General features: G+C 48.5%; 1 protein-coding gene across 2 annotated transcripts; it reads left to right on the forward strand.

Annotated features, from left to right (window-relative positions):
- The first annotated feature begins 29 nt into the window (after positions 1-29).
- TPX2 (TPX2 microtubule nucleation factor) lies at positions 30-16912 on the forward strand. Of its 2 annotated transcripts, none has more exons than XM_066586355.1 (17): positions 30-122; positions 4474-4632; positions 5068-5154; positions 6152-6227; positions 6796-6909; positions 6989-7111; positions 7296-7429; positions 7530-7687; positions 9474-9651; positions 9726-9864; positions 13867-14080; positions 14161-14259; positions 14836-15009; positions 15093-15239; positions 15321-15432; positions 15753-15919; positions 16539-16912. In XM_066586355.1, the coding sequence occupies exons 2-17, from the start codon at positions 4533-4535 to the stop codon at positions 16647-16649; spliced, it is 2133 nt and encodes a 710-aa protein (XP_066442452.1). In that variant the 5' UTR covers positions 30-122; positions 4474-4532; the 3' UTR covers positions 16650-16912. The 2 variants fall into 2 exon arrangements, with proteins under 2 accessions (XP_066442452.1, XP_066442451.1); XM_066586354.1 differs by having other exon boundaries at positions 31-122; positions 15732-15919.
- The last annotated feature ends 715 nt before the right edge of the window (positions 16913-17627 follow it).

Consider the following 17627-nt stretch of genomic DNA (forward strand, 5'->3'; position numbering starts at 1 on the left):
AGAAGAGGCGCTGACACAGGACGCTCTGATTGGTCAGTTTGGACTGTGCGATTAGTTTTAAACTGGTAACGTACGAGCTTGAGGCAGCAGCTGAGCGGAGGAGGCCGCGGCCGGCGGGGACGGTGAGCACCGGGAGCCGTTATGTGGGGGATAAGAGTGAGGAGCGGGGTCGCCGCCACCGCCGGGAGGGGGTCTTGGAAGTGTTGGTGGAGGACTAGAATGGCGGCGGCAGGGATGAGGGGGCGCTAGATGTGTGTGAGGTGAAGGGGGTAGAATCTGACGCTCAGTAGGGGGGTGAAGGATGCCACATATCGGACAGGCACGGGATGGTTTATGGGGTCTGCAGTGGGGGAGGGGCGGCCGCAGAGTGACTGGGGGGCTTCATGAGGTCGTCCTGTGTAATGAAGGGACCCCACAAGGTAACTGACTGCGGGGGCCTGAGTCCTTCTGCTTCATAGGAGGAAGCCTGGCCCCCCCCCCCCCCTCATCCTCATCGTCTGTGGCCCCCACTGATGGTTATCCTGGGGGGGGGGTCTCTCCCGGGTATCCTGGTCATCAGCTGCGGTGGGACGGTCGCCCTGGTTTATGAGCTGGTATCGATGCCCCTGTCTGGGCTGTATCTGATGGTCCGGCTGTGGGCGATGGATGCCGCCCCGTCTCACGCTATCTTCCACTGTGCTACAAGACGGACTGCAATGGAAGCCGTCCGCGTGTACACCCGCGACAAATAGAGCACGCCGCGGGGGAGGACGGGTGAATTCACGCCGCGGGGGAGGACGGGTGAATTCACGCCGCGGGATTCCGCGGTGGAATCCCGCATTGTGCTATTAGGTTCAATAGAACCTAATGGCTGCGGGCAACGCGGCGGAGTCCCACGTGATGCGCAGTACAGGGCCCGATGTGGCGGCAGGGTCATGTCATGTGATGTGGGCGGGGCATGTATTCACGCTCTACTCCAGCAGTATAGCATGACCGCCGGCTTCCACTGACCACAATGGCAGCCCGCCGCACGGATCCCCGTGGCACATAGGACGGCTATTTTCGCGCTGTTGAATCCGCAGGGTGACATTCAGCTATCAGGCGCGGTTCACACCCGGCAGGAATCTCACGGTTTGGCCGCAGCGAAAAACCACAATTTCTGCTGGGAAAAGCGCTGCTTCCAGCCCCGTGGCGTTTAGCTGAGGGTTGTGAAGCCGCCTGGCTGTTCTCTTTTCCGCTGCGGCCGGCGCTCCTATAGAGGAGAACACGGCGCAGCGGAATAAAAAAAAATGGACATGCTGCGCCCAGCTTCGCCACGACGGATTGGCCGTCCTGTGTGGATGAGATTTCTGGCTGGCTAATCATGGGATTGGCGTCCACAGGTGGATTTGTCGTGGTGAAATTCGCCCTGTGTGAACCCAGCTGCGGTGTAACGGCGGTGGGCATCGGCCCTCATGGTGGGTGGCATGCAGTCAATCTCTCATGGAATGTTCGTGTGGGGCCCGATGATTAGAATGTCATCAATGTAGCGGTGGTCGGCCAATGGTTTGTTGGGGCAGGAGGCCAGGAAGTCGCACTCCAGCTTTGCCATGAATAGGTTGGCATACTGCGGTGCCATCTTACTGCCCATGGCGGACCTGGTGAGCTGCATGAAAATCTGCTTACAAAGAAGTAATTGTGAGGATGAACCTTGTGAGTTGTAGCGCGGAGTCAGAGGCAACGCCATTGGTCTCAAGGTGCGCCTGGCCGGCGTCAGTCCATCTTCATGTGGGGTGTTGGACTAGAAGGACTCCACATCCAGGATGGCGCCGGCGGGCAGGGGACCTACGGTTGGCAGTTTGTTCAGTAGGTCCATGGTGTCCTGCAGATAGCTGGTTGTGGTCCTCACCAGTGGTTTGAGGATGCCTTCCACCCATCCTGAGGTTTCTTCAGTGAGGGTTCCCACATCCTCACAATTAGTTCTCTTTTGGCAACTCGCCAGAAACCGTAATCATCTGCCCAACGCTGAGCAAGAACTAATGGAACCCAGAGACTTAATGCACCCACCATAAGCCTGGCAGTAAGCTACTCCCATACAGAGATCAGCTTCACACGGGAGTGATGGTCATTGTATGAATGGAGGCCGAGCCTACCGGAGATCTACGGCCAACCGTAAACACGAGTCATTCATTTACATGGGCCAGTAGGCACGAAACATCAGGCAAGTCTGACAAGTGGGCGATTTGTCACTCGGTGCCCTACTGGTGTCCGCTGGTACACAGGACGACCATCCTCCAAACGGACTGTTTCCTGCACTAATTGCCCCGTCTGAAGGTACCGTTCCCCTTTCAGTAGGGCGCTGAAGGATGTGTTTAACGTGTAGACGCTGTCAGCAAATATGACTAAATGGTATGAAATTAGCGCAGTGGGGGGATGGGCGCTGACTGGATGGTGGAAGGTGCTTTGGACAAGGATGACTGAATTGGGGGAGGAGGGTGTGTTGAGGGGTCAGTGATGACTGTTTAGACCAGTGGTTCCCAAAGTGGTCTATATGGACCCCCAGGAGTCTGTCGGCAAGAAAAAAAATCTGGGAGTGCACGAAATGTAAATGGGGGAGGGGGTAGACTCCACGTGAGCGGACTCCATTTAGGCGTTCTATAAATGACATCATACACCGATTGTACATAATACTTATAGTAGACAGAAACTACTTACCTCTTTGAGATTTCATAAATGTAAGAGTTCGTAAAACTCCTTGGGCGATGGATATCAGAGCTGCGCCGTACCGAACCTGCCTATAAAGCTTCGACTGCGCCTTGTTTTCACGTGATCTGCCGCGGCCCAAGAGGTTTTGTGTGACCTTGACCCATCTGCCTTGTGGTGTGCCGGGTGCTCGTCTTCATACCAGCAGCACCGTACCTGCTGCTCACCCTGCATTATGGACTATCGCAAGAAGGTTTGATAGCTTTTCCATCTTCATATCTCGTGGAAAGGGGTTTTAGCGCGGCGCCAATCTTACAAAAAATAATTTAAATGCAGATTTCTGAAAATGGCGATTTGAGACTAAACCTCACTAATGTGAAGCCAAGTATTGCCCAGCTGCTATCAGCGTCCGGCTCGTCCCTCCACTAACGGCATCACTTGTGGATTAACTTGGTGAAAGAATCTTATTAGATTCTGGTGTTTTGTTCCAAATATTTCCTTGTATTTTGTCTTTTCAATAAAGATCTGAATTAAAAAAAAAAAAAAACTGCTGTCCACCCTGCAAAAAGCCCCATCTAAGTGAGCAGCGCTGTCAGCTGGGAAAACCCATTTGACTTTAACCCATTAAGGACCAGGCGTGGTAAATATACGGCTCCTGGGCTTACAGCACCGCCGATAGTAAAATTACGGTGGTGCGTTAAGCCTCCTGCTCTGCAATCAATCAGGAGGCAGGAATGGGTGGTGATAACCTGGTGGAGAAGGCAGGAGGGGTTTTTATCCCTTCCTGCCTTTCCTTCCCCTAGTACACAGTGCTCAATAAGGGGGGGGGGGGGGGGGTCATGTGACCACCTGGGTTCCCTGCTACAGCAAACTTGGAGGGTCAAACTAGACCCTGGCCAGCTCTGCCCAGTGACTAATGTCACTGCAGGGGCTGTTTTCCCTGTAACTGGGGCTCCTGTGGATGCGTCTCCCATGGATGCCCCAGCTACAGTGGGAAAGTGTCAAATAGAAAAAAAAAAATGAATGTTCGTGTCTCCTCCCCCCCCCCCCCCCCCCGGTCCTTAAGGGGTTAATAAGTTAAAGGGGTTGTCCCGTGTATAACCCCACTTGATTTCGCGGGACAACCCCTTTAAGGAAAATTCACTATTAGGCCGACTGCACACGGCTGGATTTGCATTACAGAAACCGAAGCAGGCGCCCACCTCTGGATTCCGCAGCGAATACCGCCCGTAGCATGCTATTGAAAAATGCTTTTTCCTGCCCACGAGCGCAAATCAATCGCATACTTTATTTTCCCTCTCCACTCAGAGGAAAAATCGCAGCATTTTCTCTTAAGCAGATTCCGTGTCGACTGCTACTGACTGTGGAAAGGCTGCAGATTCCGCATCATCGCTAGGCTGTGATGCAGGGGTTTAAAAAAGAAATCTGTACTGCACATGTCTGACGGCGAGCGGACCGTCCGCAGCACAGAAAAGAAGAAATGACAGGCTCGCAGATGCCGGCTGGGCACAGGGTCGGAATTCTTTGAGGACTCCTGCATGTGGAATCCGACCCGGTCGTGTACAGCCGGCCTTAGGCAGGCAGAGGGGGTCTACGGGGCAAAAAAAGCTTGGGAACCTCTGCTCTAGACAGTGAGGTGTGGACTCGGTTGGACAGTGTTCACTCTGGGGAGGATCCAGGTGACTCAATTGAAGGAGTCATATGCTGTGTATTGAGGTTCTGCAGCAGCTGGTTATCCTGGTATGCAAAAGAGACCATCGTATCGGCCTTTAATACTCTTGTAACTTTGTTTTCCCGCTCATTTTCATACAGGATTAATAGAATACTGCAATACTGATTCCAAGAAGACTTGTTAGCAAGAGGAGCAAATCATGTCGGACTTACAAGGAAGCTACTCTTATGACGCTCCTTCCACATTTATTAACTTTGAGTCTTTCCAAGAAGAGGATCACAATGCAGACTCCTGGTTTGGTGAGGATTTTTTTTTTTCTTCCCTTTTAAAGGGTTGATGGTGTAAACCACTAAATGGGGTTGCTCTAAGGGAAATGAGTCATCCCCTAGCCACAGGGGGGGCTGACCGGCCACTGGGATTCCCGCCAGTACCTAGATAGGGGCTGTGGGCGCATCCTGAAGCGATGGCGGCGGTTGCACATGTGCACTGTGGCTTTGTTCATTTTACTGGGACTGACAGATAGCCGGGCGCTTGTACTCTACAATCTGTCAGTCCTATTGCCATGAGTGCAGTAGTGGTGTACGACTGCCGCTGCTCACACTTCAGGACACCAGAGCACCTCTGAAGCTATTGGTGGGGTCCCCAGCTGTCTGTTTCCCCACCATGGGTAGAGGTTGACGTGTTTCTCTGAGATAAACCCCCTTAACTGACTAACTCCTATTCTTGTACCACAGATCAAGTGCAGGAAGGAGAAAACATCCCCCCAACATATCAGAATACAGAGAGTTCTGTATCTGAGGATACGGCACGTATGCAAACAGGTAATGACCGAAAGGATGCACTCACTATTCTGCTGACGGAAATCATAAAAGGTCTGCCAGCAGCACAAACCTAATACATTACTTATCCTGTACTGATCCTGAGTTACATCCTGTATTACACTCCAGAGCTGCACTCACTATTCTGCTGGTGGAGTCACTGTGTACATACATTACTTATCCTGTACTGATCCTGAGTTACATTCTGTATTATACTCCAGAGCTGCACTCACTATTCTGCTGGTGGAGTCATTGTGTACATACATTACTTATCCTGTACTGATCCTGAGTTACATCCTGTATTATACCCCAGAGCTGCACTCACTATTCTGCTGGTGGAGTCACTGTGTACATACATTACTTATCCTGTACTGATCCTGAGTTACATCCTGTATTATACTCCAGAGCTGCACTCACTATTCTGCTGGTGGAGTCACTGTGTACATACATTACTTATCCTGTACTGATCCTGAGTTACATTCTGTATTATACTCCAGAGCTGCACTCACTATTCTGCTGGTGGAGTCATTGTGTACATACATTACTTATCCTGTACTGCTCCTGAGTTACATCCTGTATTATACCCCAGAGCTGCACTCACTATTCTGCTGGTGGAGTCACTGTATACATACATTACTTATCCTGTATTATGCTCCAGAGCTGCACTCATTATTCTGCTGGTGGAGTCACTGTGTACATACATTACTTATCCTGTACTGATCCTGAGTTACATCCTGTATTATACTCCAGAGCTGCACTCACTATTCTGCTGGTGGAGTTACTGTATGCATATTGTACATGTAATTACATGGTCTCCATAGGAGGCCAACAGTGTGGGATCTGCTGTAACTTGCAGGGTATTGCACATTTCTGCTAGATTATGTGTTGTCACCCCCCCCCCCCATATGAGAGCCTGTCTTTTGATATGCACACTGCCTCTGAGATCTTGGGGGTGGGGTTCTTGCTGGATTTGTACTTTATATACTGACCGTTGTTTCAGATGAGAGTGCAGCTGGCAAAAATGATCCTGGAAACTCCAAGAAACAGCTGAAGACTCCAAAAACACAGGCCAGAAGGTAAAACCACAGAGGTTTAGTGCATGTAATGGTTGGGGGGGGGGGGGGGGGCACACTGCTGTCTACAGGGCAATTCTGCCTTAAACAGCATTTCAGTTTAACCCCTTTGACGACCCGCCTCCTAATAGTACATGCAGGATGGAACCGACAGCACCTGCCTTATACTCTTACTATGCTCTGACTGCTTGGGCACTACTACTGTGCCTGTCACTTACTACGGTGTTCACCTCTGATCTGTTTAACCCCTTCTATGCTATGATTGAAGCATGCCACTTTCCTAATTGGACTGTCTTGGCAGAGTACAGGTAGAATCACAGGGATTTCCTGTGACATAATCTAAGGACCCAAGGTCTGTTTACCTCTTCCTAATGTACATCATAACAATAAGTCATGTAGTAATGGGTTCACTGTACCTGGTCTAGCTACTTTCTTAATTGTCCATGTGTCACGTGACCCTCCGCCTCTAAAATATCTCCAGATCCTCTGACATATCCATATTTGCTTCTCCTCTTCTGATCAGATCTGAATCTTGTGTGATCTATAATGTAGTTCTTTTTTTAATCCCAAGATCGTCAAAACGCCTGTCGGCACAACAAAGGAGCAAGCAAATGTCAAAAATCAGAGCTGAAAGGAGAAAAGTTCCTAAGCAGGAAGAACACCCACCTTACAAGAGACAGAAGTTGTAAGTGTCTGGTCTTCAGCTGCTGAAGCCAATAAACAAGAAAATCCTCCCCAGGCCACTAACGTTGTCTCTCTTCTAGGAATGCCAGCAAATGTAAATCCACAGACTCCTCCATCAACAAAGGGCCATCCTCTAAAGTATCAGAAACCTCTCCCAAACTGAAGGCCAAGCTGACTCTGCCATCCACCCCCATGGTGCTCAAGTAGGTCTCTTCTGGCTTCCGTGTTTGGGTTGACCATAGTTGACTTTAGAGTGCGATATTGAACCCCAAACGCTTTTGACTTTAAAGTCAGGGTTACTTACTTGTGTCCACATGAGGTCTGGAGAGGGATGTTGTATCACTTGCAGGAAGCTGTGCTGTTTAATATGGTGTATTGTCCCTCTAGGAGGAAGCATATGCCCTTAAGGGTAAAGAACTCAGAGGAACAAAACCTTGAAAAGATGCAGCAACTTCAGCAGGAACTTGCAGAAAAACTTAAGCAGAATGAGGAGTCCCTGAAATCTGCCTTGGCTGGAGCAGGTAGGGGAGTGTAACTACCGTAGCGTCAGGATAGACCTGCATGTTAATATCTGGCACCCGTACTCATGGGCTAACTGACATCCTTGCTTCCCTGCTACAGGTCAGCTCTTGAAGAAGGCACCAGTTCAGGCTACGAAACCCATAGACATTCATTTCCACACAGATGATCGCATAAAGCGACATCAAGAGGAGACTAGTGAGGCGCAGTACAAACCTGTGGACTTTACCTCAGAGCTCCGCAAACATCCACCCTCTCCAGTGAGTATTTGCAGAAAATGCTGCAGCTACGTGTCAGAAGTGCAATGGTTTTCAATCGCACTTTATGGAAGAGTTAATGGAAGCCATAAAGCATTGTCACAGGCTTCACGTTAATTGGGGTTGTCCAGTTGTAAACTGTTAGCCTACCCTAAGACTAGGCCATCAATATTAGGTCGGTAGTAGACTGCTGCCAGGGATCCCTGGCGATCAGTTATTTGCCGGACAGTGTGCTTTTGCCCTCAGCTGATTTCTGCAGAAGGCAGACAGCTCTGTTCTCTCTCCAGTGGCCAGGCTTGGTATTGCACCCATTCACTTCAATGGGAGCTTGGTCTGCAAATCCAGGCCTGGCCACTATAGTGAAAACAGAGCTTTCTGTTTCCTGAAAAGATCAGTTCAATACACAAGCATGCCATCTGGTGAGTTTGATCAGCGGGGGCCCAAACAGCAGACCCCTGACTGGTCTACTATTGATGGTCTGTTCTAAAGATGGGTCTTCGGTAGTTTACAACTGGACAACCCTTTTTCCGATAAGAGTCCTGTGTAAAGTAAACGTATACTACTTCATTGACCTCTGGTATCCAGTGCTGCACCTCACTGTGGTGCTAGGGATTCCTGTCAGATATCACAGAAAATCGGGTGCCCACTGCAGCCAATGAGGGGCTACAGTGTCACTGCCCGTTCTGGCATCGGTGCTCATATCCTGAGCGTCATGATCCCTGGAGTTCAAGAAAGTGATGCTGCAGCCTCATTATCTGTTACAACAAACCCCAACCTGTAGCAGGCTGTAGTGCTGGATCCCACCATCCAGAGGGGGTAAGTATCTGTTTTCACACAAGGGGTCTTATTGATAAGAGGTTGTCCAGTAACGGGAAAGCTTCTTTAAAGCTAGTGATAAATAATCATGTTACAAAAAGTTTGATCTGAGTCACAGTTGCCTGCCACTATGGTGAAGCTGCTTGTGAGACCAAAATCCAGTTTGATTGCTCTTGGACTGCCATAGGTCTTGGCTCAGAATGCTGTGGTTTTGTTTGTTTTTTTTTTTTTTGTTGAGTGACCCTCATTGCTCTGTTGCCCTCTGAGACATCCCCTTGCCAATCCAGATAACCTACCTGTTTTGTCACTGTGCACTAATTGCACCCACTGACCATTATGTGGAGATTAAAGGGAGTGGTCACACGCATGGCACAGCTTCATTTATTTCAACGGGGACGTCTGATGGCCAAGCAATTGTACTTGGCCATATCGCCAGCAGTCCCGTTGAAGATGAATGGAGTGGCAACGTTCACTTGTGATCACTGCTCCATTCAGTCTCTTCCTTACTTCAAGGGGTGTAGTGAGAAGGAAGTGGGGAATTAGGACCTTTGTTCATGGGATTGTGGGAGGGATGTTCAGCAATGTAATCCCTACTGATCAGACTTCATTACCTATCCTGTGGATGGGTGATAAGTCTGTTTTTGGTACAATGCCTTGTATGGACAACTTGTTCCCATTTTCTTTCCCTGCAGTGAACACTGTACAGGGGAATGAATGGCGGCCTCGGGTTGGATTTCCTAATGCCAGTGGTCGACCATTTGATAATTGGTTGAGGGGGGGGGGGGGGGGGCATGCTTGCTATGAGATGGAAATCCCAACTGGGTAATTACCATTGCTGAAGAGGTTTAGTCACGTTAGAGACTGCTATCATTCGTGTTCTCTTCTGAGGAGGTTATGCCTATAAGGATTTCCAGCTTCATATATCCACCATAATGTACAAACCTGAGCTATATCTTCTCTGCTTTGCTTTCAGGCCCGTATACCAAAGGGAGGTCGCACCATCCCCAAACCTTTCAACTTGTCTCAGGGCAACAAGAGGAAACACGAGGAGACCGCCGGGGAGTATGTTTCTACAGCCGAGCAAGTTTTGGCTTTCTGCAATAAGACACCGCAACGCTTCCACCTGCGCAGCCGGCAGAAGGACACTGAAGGTTGGTGGAAGAAGTCGAGTTTTATAAAGGACGTTGTGTTGTGGCCCCTGACTGATGTACATTGTCGTTTACAGGGCCTTCGCCTGTGAAAGCAGTGAAGTTAAAAGTCACACAGCCAAAGACCCCTCTACTACAGACCAAGCAGCGACACAGACCAGTTACATGCAAGAGTTCTGCAGAACTGGAAGCGGAGGAGTTGGCAAAGCAGCAGGAGTAAGTAACCTGGAGAAAACACAACTGATAAACTGGAACCTGGCCTTGAAGGAGGTAGTAGTAGATTGGTGATGGCCGACCGCTAACTGTAGCTTTGTGCTCACATTCCCTTGATTTCGTCACTCACATTGTATATTGTACATTCAATATCTGTATAGTCGTAATCTAGTTTTCTGCCCGTTTTAAAATGTATGACCAGGGATTGGGTTCGCAAAAAAATCTGTGTTGGTCACGTGATGGCTTAGCCAAATGCTGGCTTCAACAGCAGTATAGCCATGAATGGTACATACCGTATATACCGGCGTATAAGACGACTTTTGAACCCCGAAAAATCTGCTCTGCAGTCGGGGGTCGTCTTATGCGCCGGTAATACAAAAAAAAAAAAAAGTGTAAAAAAAAAAAAAAAATTTATTACTCACCTCCCACGGCGTTCTGTCGCGCTCCGGCAGGATGTCGCTCGCTCCTCGTCCCCGCCGCAGCATAGCTTTCTGAATGCGGGGCTTGAAATCCCCGCTTCCAGAAAGCTAATACACACGCCGGCAGCCATGACATCATTGAATGGCTGTGATTGGCTGAAGGCGCACGTGTTAGCAATCACACCCATTCAATGCTGTCATTGAATAGTGTGATTGGCTGAAGCCACGTGTGCTTTAGCCAATCACAGCCATTCAATGATGTCATGGCTGCCGGCGTGTGTATTAGCTTTCTGGAAGCGGGGATTTCAAGCCCCACATTCAGAAAGCTATGCTGCGGCGGGGACGAGGAGCGAGCGACAGCCTGCCGGAGCGAGCGACATCCTGCCGGAGCGCGACAGAACGCCGTGGGAGGTGAGTAATAAAATTTTTTTTTTTCTCCACTGAATACCGGCGTATAAGGTGACAGTTGGGGGGTCGTCTTATACGCCCCGTCGCCTTATACGCCGGTATATACGGTAATCATTGAAGCCTGTGACTGGCTGAGCAGTTGTGCGATTTGGTCAACTTTATGCTCAGCTTCTCCAGTGAGCGGTTGTTTTGTTTTTTTTCCCTTCCTCTTCCTCCCATTTCCCCCCCCCCCCCCCCCCCCTTCCTTCTCGAGGTAGAACAAATCCATGGCTTTGATCCATGACTCTGACTACTTCTGCTGTTTTTGTGGCTGGATTACCCATGGATCCATCTGGGGCACTCCTTTCTGACCCTCCAATGGCAGGTACTCGCAATGGATGTCAGCCTCTTCAGCTGGATAGGGAGATACTCTGCAGACTCCAACGGCGTAGGGCACTTGAACCATGCATGAGTCAACACTACTGAGAAAAGGTGTTGGGATTTTGAGTCTTCTGTAGTTTCATCACTTCAAACCTCAGCTGACAGGTCTAAGCTGACAATACAACAGCAGGGTTCATATGGGTCATGTATTTTTGATTTTTGTTATGGAATCTCTTTTGCTAAGGGTCAAATCGTGTGTGGCTTTTATTTTATTAAGTGTCCCTTGTAAAGCTTGGTTTCAAAGTTTATAAACCTTCAATGTGATGGCTGTGATTGGCTGACCCATGGCACTCGAGAACCAATCACAGCCAGCGCTTCCTGGAGGTGGGGGATTTTGAACCTCCAAACCAGGAAGCACTGACTGAAAACCTACAAGCACATCTGCCAGAGCAGGAAACACTGGCTACAAAACCTAGCAAAATAGTGCCTGTATAGAGCATGCTGCGATCTTATATTCTAACAATGTAGCAGCCCGCAAAACCTCACTCATGTGGAAGAGCCCGTTGGAAAGCATGAGCTTCACATACATGCAATTTGTAGCACCGTCGCAGTGCGAGAATCGTGTGGGGGTTTGTTTTTGTCTTGTTTTCCTCGACTGTGCGAAACCGGCCTAAACCTTTTGATTGCATGTATCACGAGTTCCACGGGTGTCTTTGAAAATCAAGATTTATGTCTTGGAGAAACCTGGATGGCCATGGCGTATATAAATCAAGGTAGGATCCACAGCAAAGAGGTCCTGGAAGAAGCAGCGAAAATCCTGACATGGGCCAAAGATCACCTTGCAGCGTTCCACATACCAGGGGTAGACAACTGGATAGCTGACTTCCTCAGTAGGGAGACAGTTGACCCGGGAGAATAAAGCTACATCATGAAGCACGTGGGGTCAACCGGATGTCTATCTGATGGCGTCTGGAATCGCAAGCTGACAATCTTTGTGTCCAGGTCTCAAGATCCCCCAAGCTTGAGCAGTGGACGCACAAGTAATTCCATGGATGGACTTCCAGTTCCTGTATGTCTTCTGCTATTTAAGTGTGTAAAAGCTGCTACATGGACCTCTTTTGCACACCTTTTCAAAGTGCAAGGTTTTTTTTGTTTTGTTTTTTTTCCCTCCTGGATGCATACTCTTGCATCTAAGGACACCTCCTTCAGTCGGAAGAATTTTAGACTTTCATAAACTGACCGAATTCGTCCCTCTATACTTTTTCTGCCCCCAAGGGCCTGCTTTGGAACTTGTCACGGTCTTCAGCCGTGTCCCCCAATGGTACAGACAAGGAAAACAAGATTTGTACTTGCTGTAAAATCTTTGTCTTGTTCATTCAGTGACGCGGCATCCACCCAGTCTGTTCTTGGCACATTAACCAGATCTTCCTCCTTGTTCAAGCGTTCCTTAGAGCAAAAAACACATTTTTTTTTTTACTTTTTTTCATATGCTACTTGGCTGCTCCTACTGCTTGCATACAAACTAGTTAGCTTGGTACCTGCAGGAGGGGTATAGCTAGTAGTAGGAGGAGCTAACCCTTCTGCTTAGTGTCTGCCTCCTAGTGGCTGTAGCGAGATTGTGTGTATGTATATATAATTACTCAGTCTTTAGTTGTGTCCTCTAGTAAGTACAAAAATCTTGTTCTATGAACACAATGGGTTGTAAAAGTCTGGAGTTCTTCCTGCCGAGACCCACCGATCCCAAAAAGGGGTTTCCCATGTTCCCTCTCCTGCTCACTGCACTCTTTTGCAATGAGTGTATTAAATGGAGCAGCGGTCACACGTTCTGTGCTGTTCCATTCAGCTTCAGTGGGACTGCTAGAAATTGCTGAACATCTGTATTCAACCATTTTTATAGTCCCATTGAAATGATTGGCGCTGCACATGTGCAACTGCTGCTCCATTCAATCTGACCTCACTGTGGCCGAGTGTAGAAACCCTGCAGTGATGAGGGGGGGACACGGGACCTCTCTTCTCAGGGGCAGTGGGGCTCTCAGCACTGAAACTCCACCAATGAGACAATTGCTGATCCTGTAGAAAGGTAAGTACAGATGGTCCCCCTACTTGCAAACAGGTTCCGTTCCAGGGACCTGTTCAAGTACATTTGTTCGTATGGCCGAACAAATGCTTGTATGGAGCAGGATCGCGGGTGGATCCCGCTTCATACGTCAGGTGCCGGCTGGTCTTACAGACACCCGGCGGCAGCAGTTCTGACGCGCCGCTTGTTGGAACTGTTAACACTTTAAACTACCGCTCTGACAGCGGTATTTAAAGTGTTAACAGTTCAGATGAGCGGCATGGCTTGTCGGAACTGCTGCCGCCGTGTGCCGGCTGTAAGAAACAGCCAGCACCTAACGTTCGGAGGTCCTGTACAGTGTCCTGCGATGAGATCGTGGGACGCTGTGAGGTTCCTAGGCAGCCAGGGGCGTTCTGAAAGGCCCCAGGGCTGCCTGTGCAGAGTGCCCATCAAGCACACGGCTTGATAGGCACTCTGCATAGGCAGCCCTAGGGCCCTTCAGAAGGCCCTCGGCTGCCTAGCAACCGCACAGTGTCCCGTGATCTGACTGGACAGGCTTACATCATACTGCGCAGGACAGATTGTTCGTAACTCAAACGTTCGCAAGTCGGGGACTATCTGTAGTTTTTGGTACAAACTTTTTAACATGAAACTTGTATAAAATGCTACTGTGTTGTACTCCTTTTCTCTCCAATACAGCTCAATGTTGGTTTCAAACGCTTACACACCTTAACTTCATATGATATATTTTTATTTTTTCAGATATAAGTTTAAAGCCCAAGATCTCAACACGAAAATGCTGGAAGGCGGCCCTGTCCTTCTAAAGAAGCCCCCAGTTAAAGAACCCACCAAACCTATTGGCTTCAATCTGGAAATTGAGAAGCGGATTCAGCAAAGGGAGAAGAAGGATGGTGAGGAAGAGGCATTCACCTTCCATTCCAAACCGTGTCCCAGCAAGATCCTGACAGATGTAGTGGTCAGTAGTCTGCAGTCACCGGGTTTTCCTTTTTCCATGATGTTCAGCTGTAATGCAGCTTTTATTTTTCCATGTTTCAGGGGGTTCCTGAGAAGAAGCCGCTGCCGTTAACTGTGCCGCAGTCTCCAGCTTTTGCACTTAAGAATAGAGTCCGTGTACAAAGCTGGGAGGAAATGAAGGCAAGTTATTAGTTGTGAGTTCTGTAAAGCAGGGATGCATATACATGCTGCCCCAAACGCTGTGATGGGATATCTATCCTTTATCCGCAGATGTCTGGTCATGGGTCTGACTTCTGGGACCCCCAGGGGTGCCAAGACCAGCACACTTGTATGCCCCATGTGAATGGAGTGTTGCATATGCCCAACCGGCTGTGCCGCAGATCGGATGGCTTCCGTTGACTTCAATGGAAGCGGTCACTGCGGGGTCTGCAGCAAAATAAAACCACCTGGGATTTATCTGGACCAGAAAGTCCGCAAAACAAATCCGCATGCTTTAATTAGGCTGCAGAAGCCTGCGTCTCCCTATGGGCATCTTGAACTGCAGATCATCTACACAGGGATTCTGCAATTCAAACCCATATGTGGACATAAGCCCTAAGTAAAAAAAAAACACCCAAAATTAACACTTATGGCATATACTGTTGATACATGGGGATGCCTCTTCTGATTTTATTGTCATGCAGTCTGACATTGGGAGCCTCACACCAGAAAAAGGTGTGCATCCCTGATGTATAGCAACTGTGTTTGCATCTGTAGGAGGAACCTGCACCTGTGATAAAAGCCAACCCAATGCCCCATTTTGGAGTACCTTTTAAACCAAAGCTGGTTGAGCAGAGACAAGTAGAAGCGTGTCCCTTCTCATTCACTGAACGTGACCGGCAAAAGATAGAAGTAAAGGAGAAAAAATTGGACCAGCTCAGAAATCCAGAAGTAAGTGCTTGGGTTCTGTGTGAGATCATTGTTTCACTGCCTGTAGGTGTCCTAAGATGCTTCTCTCTTGTGATCTGCTTCAGGTTCCTAAATTCAAGGCTCAACCTCTGCCTGACTTTGACCACATTGCCCTTCCCGAGAAGAAGGTGAAGGAGGTGACGCATCAAGAACCTTTCAACCTTCAGATGGATAAACGTGGAGAGCAGAAGCTGCAGAGGTGGAAGCAACAGGTGAGGCCTTCGGGGCTGGACTTCTGTGGACTTGGGGTGACTGCTGTTCAGTGTTTATCTAAGGGTATGTCCTAATTCCAGGTTAAAGAGGAAGAGAAGCAGCTGAAGGAAATGACTATTTTCAAGGCACGTCCTAACGTTGTGACCCATCAAGAGCCATTTGTGCCCAAGAAAGACAGTCGTAGACTAACAGGTGGGGACAGTCACAGGAAGTCTGGTAACGCCAACTGCACAACCCCCTCTTCGTATGCACTATTATAGCTTATAGGTGTCGGAAGAGCACAGCAAGCCACTGTAAAGTGAGATTTGTGGGAAATTGTCACATTTTGTTTGGTTCCACATAATGCTATGCTTCACTCTTAACTCTTGATCCTATTCCTGGGCACTGTTGGAAGGCAATGATTGGGTCTGAATGCATCCTGAAGCCCCTGAACACTAGTTCCTTCCCCTCCACCTTGGTGCACCAATTCTCTCCTTTGTTTCCGAACTTAGATAGCCTTTCTGGTTCCATAGTTCAAGAAGGCTTTGAGCTGGCCACAGAGAGACGCGCCAAGGAACGGCAGGAATTCGAAAAGCGTTTGGCAGAAATGGAGGCTCAAAAATGCCTCCTAGAAGAAGAGGAACGCAGGCAGCAAGAGGAGCAGGAGAAGGAAGAGATCAACAGACTAAGATATGAACTGGTAGGTGATCTTAAAAGGTTCTTCTCCCTTTCCCTGACTTTTTCATACATGATCTGCCAATGAATGAGCAAATGCTGATCAGCTCACTAATGTGAGCATAAAACACTCGTGCGCCGCACTTTTTTTTTTCTGTGGATAGACACACAATGGCTGTATGGGAGGCGAACTATCAGCTGTGAGCGTCGATTGACATACTTTGTTTGGCACTCCAAAACAACGGACCAATAGTCAGCTTGTATAAACAGACCCCCTAAAGAAAACTTGTCTTGCCCGAATCCCCTGTCTGCAACTCCTTCCTTTTCCTCCAAGATGGCCGCCGGGATCTTCGCCCACGATTCACCGCGGGTCTTCTCCCATGGTGCACCGTGGGCTCTGTGCCGTCCATTGCCGATTCCAGCCTCCTGATTTTTAAAATTTGTTGTGTAAATGATAAAACGATGGTATCCGGCAGCAGCCACTAGAGGAGCTCTATAAGGACTGCTTGATGCTCCGCAGGAGCTGTATAAATCTGTGCAGTGAGCTCCCTTTAGTGGTGGCTACACACACAATGTCAGTGGATAATTGCTCCCTTTCAAGATATGTAACTCTCCTCAATCTCCCTACCTCTTTTTAATTTTAGGTTCACAAGGCTCAACCAGTCAGAAAATTCAAGCAGGTTGACATCAAAACAAGTGACGTTCCACTGACTGTGCCCAAAACCCCTAACTTCTCAGACCGGTTTAATATATAGTGCCTCGTTTGCCGCCTGCTACCTTACAGCTTAGTGTTCTGTATAAATAAAATCTGGATGGTTTCATGATGAAGACATGGGGGGGGGGGGGGAGAAAAAAAGTATTGTTAAATGGTATGTATGGGGAAGTGCTGGAGGGGGATGTAAAGCATACATGTAAATACTTGTCCTGGTTTTAGTTTTTTGCTATTTTTTTTCTTAGTGTACAATGTAACTTTATAATAAAAAAATCCTATGACTGTTCGCAGTTTTAACTGCCATAACCAGTGAGTTTATTGCCGTCTGCTGCTCTCCATCAGTCGCTCAGTCATGGTGGATGATGCTGTCAGAGCTCATTCCAGTCTCTACCCTGTATGACTAGTGATGCCCATGTTGACACGTTGTCGTGACTCATAGTATGTGCATCGGGAACATAACTTCAGTTCTGTATTTTGTGGATCTGCAAGCCTTACACGTGGATTCACTACAGATTCACTTTCCCTTAAAGGGACAATCTGCATAATAAAAATTGAAACATGATTCCTTTAAAATCCACACTGCCTATTAAGTTACTGTACATTTTTATGATCCGCAAGGTCTTGACATCTCTTACACTCTTGGGCTGTCATATACTAGATTGTGTTCAGAACCACAGAAAATGTAAGCCCTACCCTGAATCATCCCTAGCTGTATTAATGGGGGGAAAAAACCTCACCTAGAAGTGCATTCCGGCTCTTCTCTCCTTCCGGCTCTTCTCTCCATCCCCGGCAGTCTATCTGTCTTCTGGTGGCCTGGGATTGAAAAATCCCCGCCTCCAGAAAGTGCTGCCTCTGGTCACAGTGCTCAGCCAATCGGAGGCAGCACTCGGCTGTCATTGAATGACAGCGGAGCGCTGTCTGTGCTTGGTCACAGCGCTCAGCCATTCATTGAACTCAATGAAAACCCCGTTAAAGGGAACCGGTGACATCAGAACAGCATAATGTTATGGTGCTGTTCCAG

Source organism: Eleutherodactylus coqui, chromosome 13, assembly GCF_035609145.1.
Source record: "Eleutherodactylus coqui strain aEleCoq1 chromosome 13, aEleCoq1.hap1, whole genome shotgun sequence".
Taxonomy (NCBI): domain Eukaryota; kingdom Metazoa; phylum Chordata; class Amphibia; order Anura; family Eleutherodactylidae; genus Eleutherodactylus; species Eleutherodactylus coqui.